At 50.3% G+C, this 19,209-nt stretch overlaps 4 protein-coding genes and 3 non-coding genes across 7 annotated transcripts in view; 3 read left to right on the plus strand and 4 right to left on the minus strand.

Moving 5' to 3' along the window:
• The window catches only part of BO97DRAFT_407229 (elongation factor 1-alpha), a 1,891-nt gene extending 341 nt beyond the window's left edge, over positions 1-1,550 (minus strand). The window contains exons 1-3 of the mRNA XM_025695596.1: positions 1,465-1,550; positions 1,084-1,352; positions 17-1,025 (exon numbers count right to left, since the gene is read on the minus strand). Coding sequence (XP_025549061.1) covers positions 17-1,025; positions 1,084-1,352; positions 1,465-1,469 — 1,283 coding nt within the window. The 5' untranslated portion in view covers positions 1,470-1,550. The remainder of the gene's footprint in view (positions 1-16; positions 1,026-1,083; positions 1,353-1,464) is intronic.
• A 1,434-nt stretch (positions 1,551-2,984) lies between these two features.
• Positions 2,985-4,059, minus strand: BO97DRAFT_407230 (DNA-directed RNA polymerase III core subunit RPC11). The gene is made up of 4 exons (XM_025695597.1): positions 3,869-4,059; positions 3,571-3,780; positions 3,350-3,444; positions 2,985-3,243 (listed from the first exon to the last, which is right to left on the minus strand). The coding sequence occupies exons 1-4, from the start codon at positions 3,879-3,881 to the stop codon at positions 3,208-3,210; spliced, it is 354 nt and encodes a 117-aa protein (XP_025549062.1). The 5' UTR covers positions 3,882-4,059; the 3' UTR covers positions 2,985-3,207.
• Positions 4,060-4,259: 200 nt separating this feature from the next.
• On the plus strand, positions 4,260-5,412 carry BO97DRAFT_373496 (ankyrin repeat-containing protein ANK1). Its single transcript, XM_025692908.1, has 4 exons — positions 4,260-4,301; positions 4,446-4,613; positions 4,678-4,855; positions 4,946-5,412. The coding sequence occupies exons 2-4, from the start codon at positions 4,602-4,604 to the stop codon at positions 5,269-5,271; spliced, it is 516 nt and encodes a 171-aa protein (XP_025549063.1). The 5' UTR covers positions 4,260-4,301; positions 4,446-4,601; the 3' UTR covers positions 5,272-5,412.
• Positions 5,413-5,756: 344 nt separating this feature from the next.
• On the minus strand, positions 5,757-16,238 carry BO97DRAFT_436417 (MAGE-domain-containing protein; the record flags this gene model as incomplete). The annotated part of the gene is made up of 5 exons (XM_025697785.1): positions 5,757-6,280; positions 6,357-6,671; positions 13,848-13,908; positions 15,624-16,091; positions 16,164-16,238. 5 exons carry the CDS (start codon positions 16,236-16,238, stop codon positions 5,757-5,759), a joined length of 1,443 nt encoding a protein of 480 aa, XP_025549064.1.
• On the minus strand, positions 7,408-7,497 carry BO97DRAFT_t211. The gene has a single exon. It is a non-coding gene; the product is annotated as a tRNA-Asp (tRNA).
• On the plus strand, positions 10,188-10,277 carry BO97DRAFT_t206. The gene has a single exon. It is a non-coding gene; the product is annotated as a tRNA-Asp (tRNA).
• BO97DRAFT_t207 lies at positions 15,074-15,164 on the plus strand. Its single transcript has one exon. It is a non-coding gene; the product is annotated as a tRNA-Asp (tRNA).
• Positions 16,239-19,209: the final 2,971 nt, after the last annotated feature.

Here is a 19,209-nt window from a genome sequence, read left to right on the forward strand (position 1 = left end):
GGGGGGTATAACTTACATGTCACGGACGGCGAAGCGACCAAGGGGAGGGTACTCAGTGAAGGACTCAACACACATGGGCTTGGAGGGGATCATCTTGACGATGGCAGCATCACCAGACTTGATGAACTTAGGAGAAGACTCAACAGACTTTCCGGTACGGCGGTCAATCTTCTCAAGGAGCTCAGCGAACTTGCAAGCAATGTGGGCGGTGTGGCAGTCGAGGACGGGAGCGTAACCAGCGCCGACCTGACCGGGGTGGTTGAGGACGATGACCTGAGCAGTGAAGCTCTCGCAACCCATGGGGGGGTCGTTCTTGGAGTCACCGGCAACGTTACCACGGCGGACCTCCTTGACGGAGACGTTCTTGACGTTGAAACCGACGTTGTCACCGGGGAGACCCTCCTTGAGCTGCTGGTGGTGCATCTCAACGGACTTGACTTCAGTGGTGACGTTGGCAGGAGCGAAAGTCACGACCATACCGGGGGTGATAACACCAGTCTCGACACGACCGACGGGCACAGTTCCAATACCGGAGATCTTGTAGACATCCTGGAGGGGAAGACGGAGGGGCTTGTTGGCGGGACGGACGGGGGTCTCGATGGCGTCAATGGCCTCGAGGAGAGTCTTACCGGTGACCTTGCCGGCCTTACCCTCCTTCTCCCATCCCTTGTACCAGGGGCAGTTGGGGGAAGGCTCGAGCATGTTGTCACCGTTGAAACCGGAGATGGGGACGAAAGGAACGGCCTTGGGGTTGTAGCCGACCTTCTTGATGAAGTTGGAGGTCTCCTTAACGATTTCGTTGTAACGGTCCTCGGACCACTTGCAGGTGTCCATCTTGTTGAGGGCAACAATGAGCTGACGGACACCGAGGGTGAAAGCGAGCAGAGCGTGCTCACGGGTCTGGCCATCCTTGGAGATACCAGCCTCGAATTCACCAGTACCGGAAGCAATGATGAGGATAGCGCAGTCAGCCTGGGAGGTACCAGTGATCATGTTCTTGATGAAGTCACGGTGACCGGGGGCATCTATGATGAACCGTTAGATGAGGATCGAAGAAGGATCGAGTAACACGAGACAACTTACCAATGACGGTAACCTCATACTTGGCAGTCTGGAACTTCCAGAGAGCGATATCGATGGTGATACCACGCTCACGCTCGGACTTGAGCTTGTCAAGAACCCAAGCGTACTTGAAGGAACCCTTACCGAGCTCGGCGGCTTCCTTCTCGAACTTCTCGATGGTACGCTGGTCGATACCACCGCACTTGTAGATCAAGTGACCGGTGGTGGTGGACTTGCCGGAATCGACGTGGCCGATAACGACGATGTTGATGTGAGCGCGCTCGTCCTTACTGTGGATGAGAAGGTTCATGTTAGGTTCCAGTTACTTGATGACAAAAATTGATGAAAATAGCCTCTTGGACTCAAGATGAGCCTGGCTGGGAGGGCTGAGAGATAACGTACCCCATGGTGACGGTGTTGTGATATGAACTTTTGTAAAAAGGTTCTAGAGAATTGCTCAGATACTACGGCCACAAATGCGTAGAGGTGCTGAACAACACAAGTCAGTAAGAGAGGGATGAAGAAAGAAAGAGGAAGAGAGAAGAGGGAAGCGAGAAGAAGGGGGGGAAGATATACGTACTGAAGCGGACGAGGAGGGAAGGAAGAAAATTCTGTGGGAGGGGGAGGAGGGGAAATCCTTATATGGAGGGGTCAAGCGAGAGGGCGACTAAGCGGGCGGGCTTCAACCCTCGACGAATAATGGGCGCCATTGGACATGGAGGGGTAAATTGCCCCACTAATCAGGTGCGGGACCAGCGCAAAAATCTTCACCTGCTGGGCGGAGCCTGGATTCAAGTCAATGAGTGTGTGAGAGTCTGAGAGATACACACGCTTGCAGCCCAGCCCATGCCATCATTACTTGGTTCTGTCTTTCTCTTCCTACCACTCGGAAGCCTCACTACTGTCTCCACCACATCAAAGATTTTTTTCTTCTCACTTTCACACCCTTTACTAGACTATGTAAGTACTAGACCACCACTTTCGAATCTTGCCTCCCACTGCTACATACTCCCAGAGCCGTAGAATCCCCTCCTCTGGTTTGGACTGAAATCCTGGGCATCAACGCAGGGAGTGGGTTGCTTGGTCCTGCTGCCGATGCGGCTTGTTGGCCTTGTTTGCAACTGAACCCCGCGGCAGATGGGCAACGTTGATTTGTCCGTTGATAGCCAGCTGTGGCACGACCGAGTGGCGCCCGCCCGATCCACTGTGGGCTTTGATGTGAGGTCAACCTCGCCGCAACAACGGGCCAAAATAAAAAAAAAAAAAAAGCCTAAAAAAGAAAAGCGAAAGAGAATAATGTGTTGCTATGATACTGACTTTGTCCTCCCGGTGGTTGGTGTTTGATGAACTAGATTTTCTCCATCCTGGTGGACACTGTTGAAAAAAAATCAACATGTTTGATTTTGATAGACATCTAGTTGCCTAGACTACAAACGATCAGATTTTTTCTTCTTCTTGTTTTCGCCGCCGCCCCTCCTTTTTATTTCTTGCCATCATAGCCATGCTGTCTATGTGTGCCCCTCACCGAGTAGATAGTCAGTGCTTTTTGTCTCTCTTTTTCGCCTTCGCATGCTCTGACGCTCCCCATCCTCTCTTGGCCTTTACCTATTCGAGACCCCGAAGGGGAGGGGGGCGACAAAAAATGACTCAAAGTTTGGTACGGTATGAGCAGCGGACTGGCTACGAACCAACAGAACACAACAAAGGAAGCTTACCTTAGGTCGAACCAATCCAGATTAGGGGATTATCTGTCCGTTGTCGTTAAAAAGGTAAAAAACGAAAAAAAAAAACAAAAGCACGGGATGAAAAATCTTTTTTGGTTTCGGCGCTTGATCTGACAGACTAGCCTTTCTCTTGTCTGAACTAGCTAGCATAGTGCTGTTTTAACTACATTGAACGTGTTGCGGTCAACAATCTATTGAGGGGTATCTGTTTTAGTTAGATGTATACATCATCTTAGGCGACCACAAGGGCCCAAGGTCGACAGCAGGACTCGACTCCAAAAAAGCAACAGCAACCCATAGCTGCATCGGGAACACAAAACCCACTGCTTCCCTCTATAGTCTAATCCACGAGAAGAAAAACGATTTTCCGAAATAAATGATAGGCATATACTCTCGAATTGAGTATCGAGGGGCAGAGGCATCAGTTTTCTCTCCATCTGGCGCCACACGTGGTACACTGGAATGTGATATCCGCTATCAGCAAGGCATGTCGGGCAGTATGCATACATCCGCATGAGAGCCGCCGGGAGGGGTAGACGAAAAAATAAAGGACTGGCACCCACCTTCAAGAATGTAGTCATCGGTTCATCTGCACTCCGAATCTGCAGCTGGAAGAAATATGCACGGTCGCCATTACAGTTCTCTGCGGGGCATTGGGCTGTGGAAGGAGCACAACAGGTCAGCCTCCCTCCAAGCTTCTCTCTCCGACATCTCTTGTCTCCCCAAACCCAGCCTGGCGGTAACGATATACAATGGCGGAAAATAAGATCGGGAAGGAACTTACTGGCGACGCTATCCGCATTCGCAAATTCTTCCTTGCCTCCGAATACATCCTCGACCTCCTTTTGCTTCATCGGAGTCTTCTCGAACCAGCTCTGTTCTAGGACATATTGGTACGGGCAGGTGCGGCATTCGAAGCGATTGACGCCTAACGGATGTCTCGAGGTCGGCTCGGCGCGAGAGATGGTGAGCGCATTGCTGCAGTTAGGACAGACTATCGGGATACCAGGAGTCAGACAGTCAGTCCCCCAAAACTGTATTTATGGATGGGCGGAATCCCCTGCGCAAAGAGAAGGACTCACAGGTCAACGGCATGATGAGGATTTTCTTGGGCTAGAAAGTCCGTCAATAAGAGATTGTTTAGTTCTTTAAAGGAATGGTGTAGCAAGTCTTTCGCATAGTGTGGCCCTGCATAAAGGCGACTACGGGAAGTGAAAAAAAAAAGTCAGTCCAGCTGTCACCGTTGTCGCAATCAGGGTCGCATGCGTCGCTGCGATCTCAGCGATAAAGGCTAGCTGGTTGAGGCTCTTATCGACCGGTGATGCGGTTGGGCGGGCGAGATGGACAGCCGCCGATTGGACGCGGGGCAGACTGCAAACGGGTCGGATTAACGTAGCTTCCGATCAGCCGTCCGCCGCGGCAGACGCTCTTCTTGACGGAGAGCCGGCGGGGAACTAAACCAACAATAGGAGGGACCAGGCATACAACCATATCTACGCTGGTAAACAGAAGCTTGTAAGTCGCAACACTGACCCGAACAGTAAGTGAGGCTTGTCGCAGTCTGATACTGTTCTCCATGGCCGGGCCTCACTTGACTGAGCCTAAATATAGCATTCTTCTCCCCACATGCCTCGTGCTAATCCTCTATTGATTCCCTAGCTATTCCCAACACCGCCTCCTGACAACTTCGCGGCTACCCCGGCGGCATCGCTTCAATCCCTCCTAGGCAATCATTCCTTGAAATACCAGTACCCCAAACTCGACAGTGCTTTCTCGTCTCCTTTCGACCTTCAACTTCTCGCATACAAACCCATAATGGCAGACGAAGTGAGTGCCGTCGTCACCTCCGCTGCCTTTCAACATTGCTCATACTTAGACCCCAATCACATAGGGCGCTTCTCCCCGGGAGTTGGTCGTGGAGGCCTGCCGGCGCGATCAGCCTCACTTGATAGAACAGGTGCTGGATAGCATGCAGAACAAGTCCAATGAAGAGGTGGCCGAGTTCTTCAATGGGGTGACGGATTCCATGGGAAACCATGCACTACATATCTGCGCCTCATACGGCAGCTGTCAGTGCTTCTCTTCCCCACCTACCCCAGTGCCCTCACAACTAAATTCACCTACCCGGAGACTCAAGCTGACCGTTTGGCTACCTACAGACGATACCATGGACGCCCTCTTCGACATCCAGTTTTTCGAATGTGACCCCCTGACCCGTCTCGACAGAGACACCCCACTCCACGTCGCAGTCCGCTACGCCAACGAAAAGGACGCTGCACTAGGCCTGGAAATGATCAAGATGATGTGTGATGCGGGCTGCGACCCCCGGGTCCGGAACAAGCACGGCCAGAAGCCCGCTGAGCTCGTCTACAATAACCCAGAGATCAAGTCTATCCTGGGACAAGCAGAATATGTGATGGCAGAAGGACTCCGGGAGGATGCGGAGAATGGTTCCGTACACGACAGCGCCAGTGACAGCGAGTAAATATGTAATAGCGATCACACACCTCACTTGTATAGCGATTTTCTTAATTATATAGATATATGCGAGCGACGATAATTTTGAGTTTGTGGGGTATGATCCCTGGAATGCAAGGATGGTGTAACTACAGGGCTGAATGCAGGCGCAATTCTGTGTGACGTGCGGTCAGACTGCCACTCCAGTATTCATGTGCCGGACTGTGTGCTGCAATCAATACTGCACCACGCAGTTGGTTGAGCTGGCCTACAGAGTCACCCATACGTCATGGCAGCAAACAGCAGCAAATTAGAAACTCCAGTAACAATGTAAACCTATGGCGTAAACTAGGGTATCGTTCAGTCAAGCAAGATCGGGATAAAGTGAACAACGCATAAGAATAACCCATCAGACATAGTGCTAAATCAATCACTCTCGCCTCCCTCGGGGCCATACTCGAGCCGACCACGCCGTCGGGTTTGGTGTCTTCTCTGGTCCTGCTGCCCCTGATCTTAATGGTCTTCATTGGCATCGTTGGCTGGTGCCTCCGCACGACCTTCTGGCGCCTTGAACCCGAGGCTTCGCGCCAGACGAATTTCAAATTCCTCATCAGACTCATCTGCATCCTGACGGCCATACACCTCGCGAACCAGCCCAGCTACCCCTTGAGCCCCGACCTCAGTCTTGCCCCGCGGCCCCAGAATGTACTCGATCACCTCTTCCCCGCCATCGACATCGCGGTTTCGCACCAAATATCCCTCTTTACAGAGACGCTGAAGGAACCGGTCCGTGCGATCAATCGGTGTGTAGGTATTCGTGTTCGTCCGCTGCAGGTACCTATCAAGCTTCTGCTCCTGAATCGCGCCACCATTCAGCAGGATCACAGCGATGATGAACGAATAAAGTCCAGTGTAGGTACTTTCCAATGGAGCCTTGCCAGGACGCAAGATCTCCGGCCTGCGGTACTCCGGCGGCAGGAGGCTGGTGAGTATCCAAGACTTATTTGATGAGGACGCCTTTTCAACCTTCTGGGCGGCTAAAAACATCCCGACGGAGTCAGCAAACCACGTTCCGCACTTTTTCACGCAGATCTCGCGAGGGGTAACACTCACCTCGCCGTTGATTGACAGTAACCTTCTCCCTCACTGGCAACTCAGTCATCTGCATCCCGAATTTCTCGCCCAAAATCCGCTGGGCCTCCTCGAACACGTTCCGGAACTGCCGGGACCCTTGCTCGCCTAGGACCTTGGCACTAATGTCGGTGCGGCGGAGCGGTTGGCGGGAGTACTCGCTGGCCAGGGCCAGGCGCACCAGCTTCTTGACCATTATGTCGGTGCTCGTCGGGGCCCGGATGTCGTAGCCCTCGTCCGCGTAGCCCTCGGAGGAGGAGTCGCGTCTCCGACGGCGGGAGGCGTTCTGTGTGGCAGCTGGGGTTCCGTCTGCTGCATCGTCGCTCGATTCGGATTCTGGGGCCTGTATTCGTTTTGGATGTTGGTGTTCTTTGGCTCTTTGAAGAGATCTGGGCCTATTGGTAGGAGAGGAATATACATACCGCGCGGCGTTTGCGGTTAGGAGGCATTCCGTATGACACTAGATCCGCGTTGGGCGATGGGTGAATTTCTCCTATGATCAGTTCACTGAGACGTCACCATGCACCGGCATGAGAAGGATTGATTTGCGATTCCGGGGGGCAGTGGAGGGGCTATTTCTCATGGTGGTGGTTTCTTTGTCCGAATGGCGGACGCGCTCGACGCGCCAAGCCTATTGTGGAACTCGGACGTGATATTGCCCTTTTAGGTGCAGTCACATGGTGATAAGAGCTGGGAGTATACAACGTTCATTCCCGCCTTCATATGGATCATAACTAATATAAGTGTGAAGGGACAGAATGCTGATATTCTAAGAAGTACAAGAACTGTACGACTAGCCCAAGATTGGCGATAACAGTCTCAATCTTCCAGCTATTTGTTTGGCAGTTCTCTGAGTTGCGGGCGTGGAATTCCCTTGAGTCTCTGCTCCATTATAACCCCAAGTCCCGTACCTCTTCTGAATTGCTAATTAGCCCTCGATTGGGCGATATGATCAGGTAGACACCCAGTGAGAGAATCAAGATTAAAAGGAATGTCACATTTCTAGGTACAGGGGAAAGAAGCAAAAAGAAATCTCCCCGACTGGGAGTCGAACCCAGGTCTCCCGCGCTTGTTCCCGAATGAGATTGACAAGCGGAAATCATGACCGTTAGACCATCGAGGATTTGATATATTATTAAGCTGGTATATTTGCATTATGACCAGACATTTCCACTTAGTGTACCCGATGCTGATATCCAAATACCCTGTCGGTCTATTAAGAAGACTCTATAGCTTAGGGATGGGGAGACGTGCTGGTAGCGGAGGACTAATAAAAAATGTGATTCGACATTGGCTTGGCTAATAACACTCTTGGTATACTTGCTCTTGAAGTCCATATACTTGGCGGCGGACAACTCCGTCCCCGATGGGTAATATCCCGACGGGGTTCGTCGATCAACTGCCTCCATCATCGAAAGGTTTCTCCGTCCCCAAGCCCTGCTTCGGCACTAGCAGCAGCAGCAGCTCGGGTCTATCTTCCATACCGAGCAATAATGGCATCATACTGACTCTTCGTAACCAAGATCACATTCCCGTGCTTCAACCCATTCGGAAAGCCTGTGCGATTCGACGCCGTCCAGTCCGCACTTGCAATATCCGTGCTTTCGAACGGCACATACTCCACGTAGTTATCCAGCAGCAGATGGTACTTTCCGGCTTCCTTGATATCCGGAAATGACGCCGGGCCCTCATACACGACTCCATCCTGAATGTACCCTGGCTCCCTGGTCCACTCGCCGAATAATCCACCGGTGGTTGTTTCCTGGTAGACGTGAAGGACGTTCTCGTCCTTGAGAAAGCGCGCGTAGTGTCCTGGTTCGCCAAGTGCGAGAAACTCCTGGTCAATAAGGGGGATATTCTCGCTATCCAGGGCGACGTAGTCGCTCGGAGGTGCGAAGGTCACGAAGTCGGTAGTGGTCGTGTAACGGATGCGGTCGAGGGTCGCGGTTCCCTCGTGGTTTATATCATTGGTGGCGTAGAGCCGAGAGGCCCAGAATAAGTAGTATTGGCTCTCTGTGGAGTTCCAAACGACCGAAGGGGCCCAGACCATGCCCGCGGTCTCGTCTTCGACGCTTGAAGGAGTTAGCGGGAGGGAACTTGCTTGGATTGAGGGGGATTGGAGAAGGCGAGGGCCGTATGTACATTGCTAACGTAGGCTCAGACCAATCGACTAAGTTCTCGGATCTCCAGATCGTCAATCCGCGACTTCCACGGCGTGTTGCCTCATCCCAAGAGAACCCATCCGCATGGATGTCGAGGTCTATAAGTAACACTCAGTTAGTCACATTTTCCACTGCCAGGACAGCGCGGGGCTTACCGGTGGCGATGACGAAGTACTCTGACTTCTCCTTATTAGACGTGAGGAATACATCCCGCACTGCCTGCGTGCCAACTGTTGATCCTAACACGGGGTCACCGCCATTGAGCGCAGTAAATGCCAGCGGGTCATCGGCTGCAGAGAGATACCAGAAGACTCGAGGGTCTGCGTCTGTAAATGTCGAGAGAAGATACCCGTAGTCTGAATCGTCTTGGCGTGGTAAAGCGGCGCCTGTCGCAAGAGCCACGAGGGCTGTGGCGGAAATAATCGAGGCGACGTGCATTGCGGAAGTAGGTGGTCTCTTTCTGCGGCCGGTGTACGGGCCTACCTAACCACGGAGTAGAGCCCTATTTATACAGCTCATAGACTGTGGCATTGCCCCACGGTGCCAAGAATGAATACTGCGGGGAAATCATGGCCAAGGTAGTCGGCGGATAATTTGCGATTGCGTGAAGTTTTGTTGGTCTTGGGACAGTGAGTTTAGACTCTCCCTCCACCGGAGTTGTGATCTTCCAAGACCACATCTTGGGCTCCACCGGAGATGGAAATCAAAGGACTATTTCTTCATACTCATTTTACAGTTCTTACTGATTAACCAGTCTAAACTGAGTCAGCACCCCTCCACACAACAAAACTAACAATTGAAATCCTTACCTTCAAATTTCAAACTATACCAAGCTACGGAGTACACACCCTGAGGTTCTCGTTTAGCCCTACAGGTTTGGGTCGATGACAGCCCATGAATAAAAATATCACCGAGCCACCTTACTCACTCTGCACTCCAGCGCTAATCTTCCATAAAGCACCGACTTCAGAGGCTCATCTTAAAAGCCCTCTCATATCTTATAGCGAATATGACTCGAATTCGGATTGGGCCTGACGTTGGAAAGACCGAAGAAGCGAGCGACGAATTACTTAAATCACACACATACACTGTTTCTGATCCCGACTACCACCAAATTTAAGTTGCCCTTGGTGATTCCCGGCTCCCATAAACCTACGAGATCTGTGGATATGACCCAGGACTCTCCCATAAGACTATACGCGAAGATGCTGGCCGGTCAAGCCTATCAAAGAAGCTTATCTGAGGCAGAATACGCACACACTCTTCACGGCCTGGGGAACACATCACGGATAGAAATATACGTTAATTGCTTGTATCTCAGATTACTCACGAAAACACGAAGTCCTGGCCGTTTTTTACACCTGAGCCCAATTATTTACTGGATACAACCAGTAGGCAATCTACATGGCGTACAGGTCTCGTTCAACAGGAGCGCAGCATACAGAATTCATCCTATCAGACTCTGGATAGGTCCAGATGGCAAAAATAGTAGTAGATATCCAATAGAATGAAACAAAACATGACTTGGAAGTTAGAAGAGCGTAAAATGACATATGCCTGGCAAGATCAATAGCCCTAACAAACCACGGAAAATGAGATACTTTAAAATATGCTTAATAAGATCAAAGCTAGAATTATTTATCAAGCAATATCCTCGATGGTCTAACGGTCATGATTTCCGCTTGTCAATCCCATACGGGAACAAGCGCGGGAGACCTGGGTTCGACTCCCAGTCGGGGAGATATCTCTTTTTTGCTTGTTGGCCGAATACTGCCAGCCTACTCTGACCCGCTAAGCGTGAAATAGACTTCCAAGATTACGGTGATCGGTGGTATTGTTTGTACAGAATGGGATAATCCCGCGCCAGGTCTGAATTCGACTTCAGTCTTATGTACCGGGGACATGGAATTGACTTTAGCTATATTTCTGATTTGTGTCTTTGTTGTCGAGCGAGAGACAACGGACTTCACTTTTGTGTATCGGTGCTGTTCATGCTGCTATGTAAAGACCTGGGTAGCATATCGGTCGCCTACTCTGCCGAACTGTGATGTCCGAAGTGCCGTACTCACGAACTCAAACTACGACATATGTGCGGATGCTGGGACTCTGTCGGACCATTCTGGGTGTGCAAGCCCGTCTTCGCTACATCTTTACAAGAACCCTAGATTAGCCAGGGATCTGAGATAATTCTACAGGCAGATCGAAGACCCGAAACGGAAGAGATCCCTACTCTAGAGCAGTGTTTTTTTGAAATTGAGTCGAGACCTCAGTAAGGCCCAAGTGCCCTCGTTGTCTGTTTCCTATATCTAAGCACGAGTACAGGCTTGTCTCTTGACCAGAGGTACGTTGTCAATGCAGGCCTTGACTCCCAGCTAGACTCCTGCAGGGAAGGATGAGTAAAGACGGAGATCGTCGCGTAGTTGTCTATCGAATCAAGTGAGATTTCGGAACACATGGTGCCAATTCATTGTCTGTTGCGTAGTCTGCCAGTCAGGACGGAGTTTGTCTCTTACCTAAGAGACATTGTGATAGCAAGATATGAATTCCCAAGAGGCCCCAATAAAGCGTTTTACACAATGATCTTGACAAGATAACGGTTATTTTACTTTTTGGTGATACAGATTAGATGGCAATCTCAGCAAGCCTAAGAGAACTATATAAGAATAGCCCAATACCCAGTACATGCTGTTCTTGCTTTCATCTACCTTAAACATTGCTTACTTCATTTCCTTGGAGAACAGGACAGAAATGCTTCTGAACATACAAAGTGCCTTGTGGATCTAGGGAAGACCGCCATGTCGCCTCCATTCTTCGACTTCGAGCGCATGCCCGTCAAAGGGGAGAAGTGGACGCTCCATGCTTTGCTCGCCGAGCAAGTAAAGGTGGTAGCCCCAGGTAGGTTGCCCGTCCCACCTCCGCTGCCCGAAGAACTCCAGCAATTCGAGGGCATTCCCGACATCTTCGTAATCCGACTGGGGCTCAAGTGCTACAACCGCCACTTGGAACCGCTTGCTTGGGAGCGCTGGACTGTAGGCTTTCTCACGAATGTTCTCCGCAACCGGTCTCCGCAGAGCATGCCCCTCTGGGCGGTAGTCCATGATTGTCACTGGGTTCGGTTCTATGTAGAGGACTGCCATGGCCCCAGACCTCCCTATCCCGTTTCATTTCAGGAGAAGAAATTTGACAGGGATACTCTTCATGGAGTGTTGGACAGGAAGTTTATCGAGCCGTTCATGGACACGCTTCGTCATCGGCAGGTGGCGGCCTCGCCTAAACCGGTAGAGATAGAGGAGCCTTCCTCGTCGAAGGCTCTTTTCGACGTGGCGGCCTTCCCCAAATTGTCAAAGACAGAGGAGATTTTCCTGTCAGCTGAGCGGGACTACATCAATGCGGCGGAGGCTCTTTTAGAACTTGCCTCTTGTGAGCGAGTCTTTGTGAGAGATGAGTGCCATAAGAAGAGGAGTGTTTAATAAAGGAAAATCCTTACCGAGCCACATAGTGAGTGGTATTCTCTTCGTTCTTACTGGCGGATTCTTTGGAAGACTCAGTGAAAGATTCGCTGGGTGAGGCTGTGGGCGAGGCTGTGGATGATGTTCCGGGAGCAGTAGAGGTCGCTGTCATCGTGGCTGAAGGAGTGCTAAAATCAGTCGACTGCCACCGGATAGAGACACCATATCCATTAATGTGGCCGTCGCTGGACATCGAGCTGGCCGTGCTTGTCATGGATCCGTCTGTGTCAGCCAGGTATATGTGATTTCGGTGGTGGTTCCTATTCCCGGTTGCCACGTGCAGACTTCCAGCTCAGTCCATCCTGGTGTATAAGTAGTCCGGGTCGAGTAAATCTGTATTCCATTCCTAGGATTTCCGGGTACTGTCAGACGAACAATAACAATCAACCCTGATATACAGAAGTAATAATGAATCACCTACGTTGGACAGCAGGTTACCGCGGTTTCAGTGACAGTTCCACTATATACGAGGCCGCTGGCAGCAATTTTATAGCCACTTGGACAAATCCCTGGAGAATAATAACTTGATATTTTCCAGCCTGACGGGAGATATTCAGATGTGTGTGCAGGCCCCAGGTCCATCCAGGTCTTGGGGCTGCTGCTCACCAGCCAGAGATCGTTAATACATGAGCTGGGTGGATTGAACGTCGTTGTCAACGGCAAAATAGCTGTTGCTGCGCTTGTTGTCATGGTAAGCCCTAGCAAGTCACCTGGCACTGTATTGCTAGAACTCCTGAGGGATCAATCAGCATATAGGGCTACCACTAATAAGTATGGGTTTTGATTTAATCAACTACTTGAGTAGTACGTTGCCGAAGAGCCTCCCAATTCCCGAAGGCGATGACCAACATGTACGAAGTAGCACACTGTAGGGCTCCGCGCTTGCACTTACCCACTTATCACTCAGCGCCATCTTTTCTTCCTCGGATAAGTATGATAGCTTCAGTAGAAAGAATGTCAAGGTAGTAACTGTACTGCTCTAACACCTTTGAATAAAAAGAAGATTAGATAGGGGCTGGAAGCGAAAAAGTACTTACTCAAAACCACGCCCCACGATGGGTTATTGTCAAATGTAATAATCAGTAGAGCTAGTCTTAGAAGAGGAGGACATCTTGCAAGTTCATGAGACTTGAAAATGACTGCTTGTTCGTGTCAACGGTACTGGTAACAGTGCTTTGTAAAGTGGTAGCCGGCACCGAGATAATGGAGCGCGGAGAACGGAAGAGCAAGAGTCATGAGAGACTAAAGAGAGACATCTGTATATATGAGGAAAATACTGTGGTCCCACTCTACGCACTTTTGACTCGACTGAGTCATTCACTGCTCCCCTGCTAAGCCCCAGGGCATCGTTGGAAGAATCGACTGAAATTACACTTTCTGAAGTGACGGACACCTCGTGTAACCTTCCTTAGCCTCATAGCGTGATTGAGTGACTCCAGGACTTGATTTGAATAGGAAAGAGATATATCAGGAGTCTTCTCAGATGATACTAAGAGTGTAGTAGATACCATAGGAAAGTCAGGTGGCTCAAATCTTTCGCCAGACAGAGGTCTAGATATAGACCGAAGCTGAATAAAGTGCCCGAGAGATGATGGAGTTCGACCCTGTTGGGTTGTCTCGCCCCTGGATTCAGCTGATGCTTTTGATCCCACGGAAGTAGAAAGGGATCCTGATGTGCGAGGTCCAACTCCTCTTCTCAGTGGTAACAGAAGTATAGCAGGTCCACCAGGCGGAGGAGGCGGCGGTGTCGGTGCATCTAATTGAGGAGGTCTAGTCGGTGCTTCAATTCGTCCAATAGCTACTCGACCTCGCGGTCAATTGCGTAGTATTTATTTTAACGGTTAGATTCTCGGGAGAGGGCGACTATCGTCACGGTGCCTCATTCGAGCTGGTTGTCTCTAATTGAGAAGCCGCGCCAGGTGAGCCCTGAGTATAAACCCCGCCTCGCCCTGGGAATTCACTCTGGAGTCTAACTCTATTGCTTCCGACCCATCACCCGCTACAGGATTCGGCACAGCACACTTTGATAGTACGCTCTTCACCGGCCATTCTACATGCGCGCCCGGCTCCCCCCAGCAAAACCCGCCCAACTCACCTCAGGTTTGAGGGTATCCATACGCAGCCGGTGGGGTACGATATTTGGGATATGGTAGCCTTGTATGTACTTGATTAAGCGGCATCTTGAAGAAGTTGGGGACAAAGCAGAGAAAAATAAAAAGGATTGGCCTTCGCACTCACACACAAGCAGAGCAATCATATCAACAAGCACTGCTGCGAGGGTTTGCCCACCGTTGCTTGTGGCTCTTACAGACAACCAGGAATCAAGAATTCAACTCCGGTTAAACGGGCTCATCTTCACGCATTCCAAGCCGCAAACAGTTCTCTGAACTCGCATTTTTTTTTTTCACATATCACAGCTCCAATCAAAGTACCCGTACCTTGACTCAGACGTACAACTTGGATCCGTGTGATCCATGAGCCAGGCGTCTTCACAAGAACAAACAAGTCCGCTGCACATGCGTTGGGCCTTCGTTACTTGGACGGACGAATCAAATGAATTATAGAGAGACGATTACTCGTGAAATGTGAAGATACTACCCGCACAGTTTACCTACATATTAACTAATCATGATTTACATGACGCGAAGAGGGTCTGAGTCTTTGAAGCTACAGAATAAACACCCTCTTCGTATTACTTCCGATTCCTTTGCAATAGAGTATCCAATCCAATAGAGTATTCAAGCATTGTTAAACTAATACCATGCTGCCGACCCGTGTCCCTTCGCCCTCTAAAGAAAAACTGGGAACTCTTGCTTAGCCGAGTCTGTGCGGCAAAATATAAGAGAGTTCTAAAGGAGAGTTCGATCAATTCACGCACCTGCCGATTGACAAGCTTTGGTGGGGTTCGAAGCATTGGCCAAGAAAGTCATGCCCGCTCTCATTCAGGGCTCCTCCCAAGAGAAGGATGAGTACCACAAGCCGTAACAGCCCATCATGATGCAAAAATTGTGCAGCCATACAAGCAACGTCCTCGATGGTCTAACGGTCATGATTTCCGCTTGTCAATCCCCATTTGGGAACAAGCGCGGGAGACCTGGGTTCGACTCCCAGTCGGGGAGATGTCTTTTTGCTTCTGGTACATTGTCTTCATACCCGATCAAACTGCCAATCGAGCTCCATTTTTGAATACTTATGAAGCCACCGCAGCAAGCCTCTCATCGTGTTCCTTAAAAATATAGGTATTCTCGATCCACAAGGGATACACTTATCAGGAGCAGAGACCCATAAGGTGTATCCAAATGCAAGCTATAACTAAGCACACACGTACAGTCACTTGAGCACAGAGAGATTGGAAACCGATGTTCGTTACAGTAAAACAGAGAACTAATCACGCATAGCGCACCGCCGACCGACCCGGTTAAAACACAACATAGCAAAGCTTTCTAGAGAAGACTGCAAAAGACGAGAGGAAACAGACGTTGAAGGCCCCTAAGGCAATCCCAAGGGACAACACAGAAAATTATCGCGAGGTATCAATAAACACATATTAAGGACTAGTTGTCCGTCTTTTCGTTCACGGCTTCCTTGGCCTGTGCTTTCTTCGCCTGCAGCAGGGAGCTGAGATAGGCCAACGACTCTTGCGATAGGACCAGACTAGTGCTGATGATCGCCTTGCTTCCGGCCATGAGGCCATCCCCTCCGCACTTCTTGTACTCGGAGTTCAAGGTGTCAACCACGTGGGCCTTCACGTCACCGGCGAAGCGCAGGGGGAAAGTGGCTCCGTCGCGGAGGGATTCCTTCAGCTTGTCGGTATCCTCGCGGATGATGGGGAAAGTCTCGTCGACTTTGCCCAAGCCTTGATCGCCAAGAGAGTCCACGCGAGCAACGTATGGAGCAACATAGCCGTAAGGCCTGGAGAGGTAGGGGAGAAGTGGCTTGGCCAGACGGCTGTAGCCCTGATCCGCGTATTCCAGTGATTTTGCGCCATACTTGTTGGTCTTAAAGACGGTGATGGAATCTGAAACCACCGGATAAGATGTCAAGTGCTGGTGGTGAGCAAGTACTTTAGTTAGGCATGGTCATATGTTAAATCGAAAGTCTCGATTGAAGCCACTTACATCGAGAAAGTGAGAATGGACCTTCTCCCCGTTAACAGAGTTCTCGCCCATCGTTCCGTTTTCCGCGTGAGGCATGGAAGTCTACGGTCGAGGGAGGGCATTAGTTCCCGCACAATATATAGGGTGGTGGTGTAAGTATGACAACAGTTATAGCATGACATACCTGGTGATTGGGTGTGTAAGCAATCGATCGATTACCACACGATATCAAGAATGGCAAGGGGTGGGTGAGAATACGATAAGTACTTCGGAAGACAGTCACGAACACAGCACGAAGGAACCGGAAAAGTGCAAGGGCTGTGAAATAAAGGTTCTGGGGAGATAGTCGGCTGGGAAGTGGGAAGGAGGTGGAAGGAAATGCAGGTGCTGGAGGAGGGAGGGTACTACCTAATGTAGACAGTCAACCTGCCAACTTGAAAGAACATGCAGTCGGGATGAATCAAGAAAAGCTGAACCGCAGGTAGTCCAGACAATTAAGCTAGACGACTCGGCTCGATCAGAGGTACCACATGCTATCAATAGCCGAAATTAGTTTCAATTGATCCAGTTCTTATATTGAGTATGACGAGAATAGTTGATAATTATTACTATTCCTGTAAATTTTTGGCCTATCAATTTTTTTTTAAACATCGGAGTAGTTGGCAGCATGTGATAGCGGGCCCGGACTAAGAACTAAACGACCAACTGGTTTCATTCATTCTTGGAGGGGTACCCAGTAACAGCCTGAGTGGTACAAGGGGTGCTGCTCGTGCTAGCGACATTCTTCGTCATAGGTAACCATTTTACCATCAAACCTCGAAGTCTAGAACTCGGGATAATGCTTGATGGCAAAGTGAAATTCGACCAGGGTTTGGCCCCTCTTCTTGCCCTTCTCGAACGGCCTGCAATAATCGAACAAATTTACAGGGGAGGCAAACATGGGTGCAGGCGCAGTCAAAAAGAACGAAGAAAGAGAACTAAAATGAGGGAGAGAGGATGAAAAGGTGGGTGGAGTCTATGCTATGACAGCCAGAGCCACCTATCTGTACTTCGACTCGGAACTAGCTATGGGAGCCGCCGTCGGCCGCCGATTAACTAGAGACTGTTACGGTTGCGTTGTCAATGTGGCGAAGATGTGGTTTCAGCCAGGGTACCGCCCCGAAGCATTAGACAACCACTGAGTTAGGTAGAGTCGACACGGCGACTATTGGCGGTAAGGGATGATGGAGGTGGCAGTGGTGATGGTGGTAGTGATGAAGTTGATGGAATCCGGCCCTATGAACAAAGAGGTCGATTAATCAATCAAAATGGGCTGATGAGACGATAGCATGTGATTGCGGGTCTCGGTCTCGCGATATTCCTTGTCAACCACGGACTTACCTTAACATTCCTCACCACTTGCCCATAGTAGTACATCCTACACACCATGTTTCCTATATTGAGCTATGCACATAAATCTTCGTTGCCTCATGCTGTACGGAGTACAAAACAGATCATCCCCGGATTGATTTCCAAGGTCTCATGCACGTGCAATCTACATCCAGGTCTTGTTCCTAGGCAAAGTACACCAGCTGGGCTCCTCCTGTCTAGCGCCTTTCCTTATCAGCGAGCGGCTACTGTCACAAGCAGGAAAACCAACCGCAAAGGCGTCGACTACCTACAGGAACGAATCTGTCTACGGAGTACGGTGCATAAAAACTCTCTACCTACTCGCCGATGAAAGTGATCCATGCTCTTTCCTGTTGGCGGATCATTTCCCTCGATATGAGTACCCCGAGGCATCCACGGCGTTACCCAAGATTCCATCCGACAACATCCTGCATGGTTGAGTGATGGTCCTGCCTTAGGACTGGGTTATATTGCAGTAGTTCGGTGCGCTGAGTGGTCTGGGCGTGAGAGGCCGAGTGTATTGGACTCCATGCCATGCATTAGACTCTCACCCGTCTCGAAACTGCCTATTCTAGTGCTTATTGGAGCTATGTCCCTCCCTCCCATCTCGCTGGTGTGCCGTCGCCCCGGTTATCCGTCGTTCTGGACTTGGATCGCTAGAGTGTAGAGTTTATCCAGCCCGTTACTGACTTCTTGACAGGTCGAATCCCATCAATAAGCCCTATCTAAATGCCTTCATTCCGTGCTATATTTGGCCTCGAAATGCACTCATACCGCACCTCCCTCAAGATCCTGTATGCAATATGCATCGTACGCAACTTCACGGAGACGCCCACACTTCTCCCGTATGCCCGGGCGGATGTTGTAAGATCCTGCATTCACTGCCTTATCAATGCTGCACATGGTCGCAGAAGCCCCGCGTACCCGGACTGGCCAAGAGTCCGTGGGGGTAAGATTGGAGAGAAACCGAACAACGACTTCAAAACCGCACATACATCCGCTTGAGAAAGAATTCATCGCGGGTTCAGGGCCTCCTCATTCGGAAAGATCTCGCGAATGGCCCGGGGAATCGGTAAAGATTGTACCTTAACATGGTTAAAACCATCCGGTCGGTGTGTTTGCTTCCCTTTTCTAGATAAAAGGGATAGGGTGGACGATATACTTTACGTCCCTTTACTACATCTACATCATTATGCGTAAGCGGCAATGTTCATTGCCAGCTGTACACGTATCACTATTGTGCTGAGGAAGGTCGCATTACCGACGAGCTGTCCGTAGGCTGAACAATAGATAGCCAATGGCTTCCCTGAGCCGGCAGGGCGTCACCATCCATGAACTGAGGCAGCGAACGGAATTCTACATGTACCTGGGTCGTGGGAGTGACTTGTCTCCTAAAACTCCGCTTTTACCCCAACATCGATCCCTACGAGTTTTGGGGTGGATTGAGAGACTGATTAATATCGGATGTCTGGATTCGGGAAGCGGGGCACAGGGTGGCAAGTGAAGGAAGCCGATTTCAGCTAGACCAGATATGACTCTAGCGGTGCCAATCATGGATCCATTATCTGCCAGGGGATGCGTAGGTGAGCGGTTGACAACTGCAACACTGTTGTCATCGAATGATAAAGAGAGGATTGGATTGGATTGGAGGGCAACGATGAATTCGGTAGAAGGCCTG

This window comes from Aspergillus homomorphus (genome assembly GCF_003184865.1).
Source record: "Aspergillus homomorphus CBS 101889 unplaced genomic scaffold BO97scaffold_33, whole genome shotgun sequence".
Lineage (NCBI taxonomy): Eukaryota > Fungi > Ascomycota > Eurotiomycetes > Eurotiales > Aspergillaceae > Aspergillus > Aspergillus homomorphus.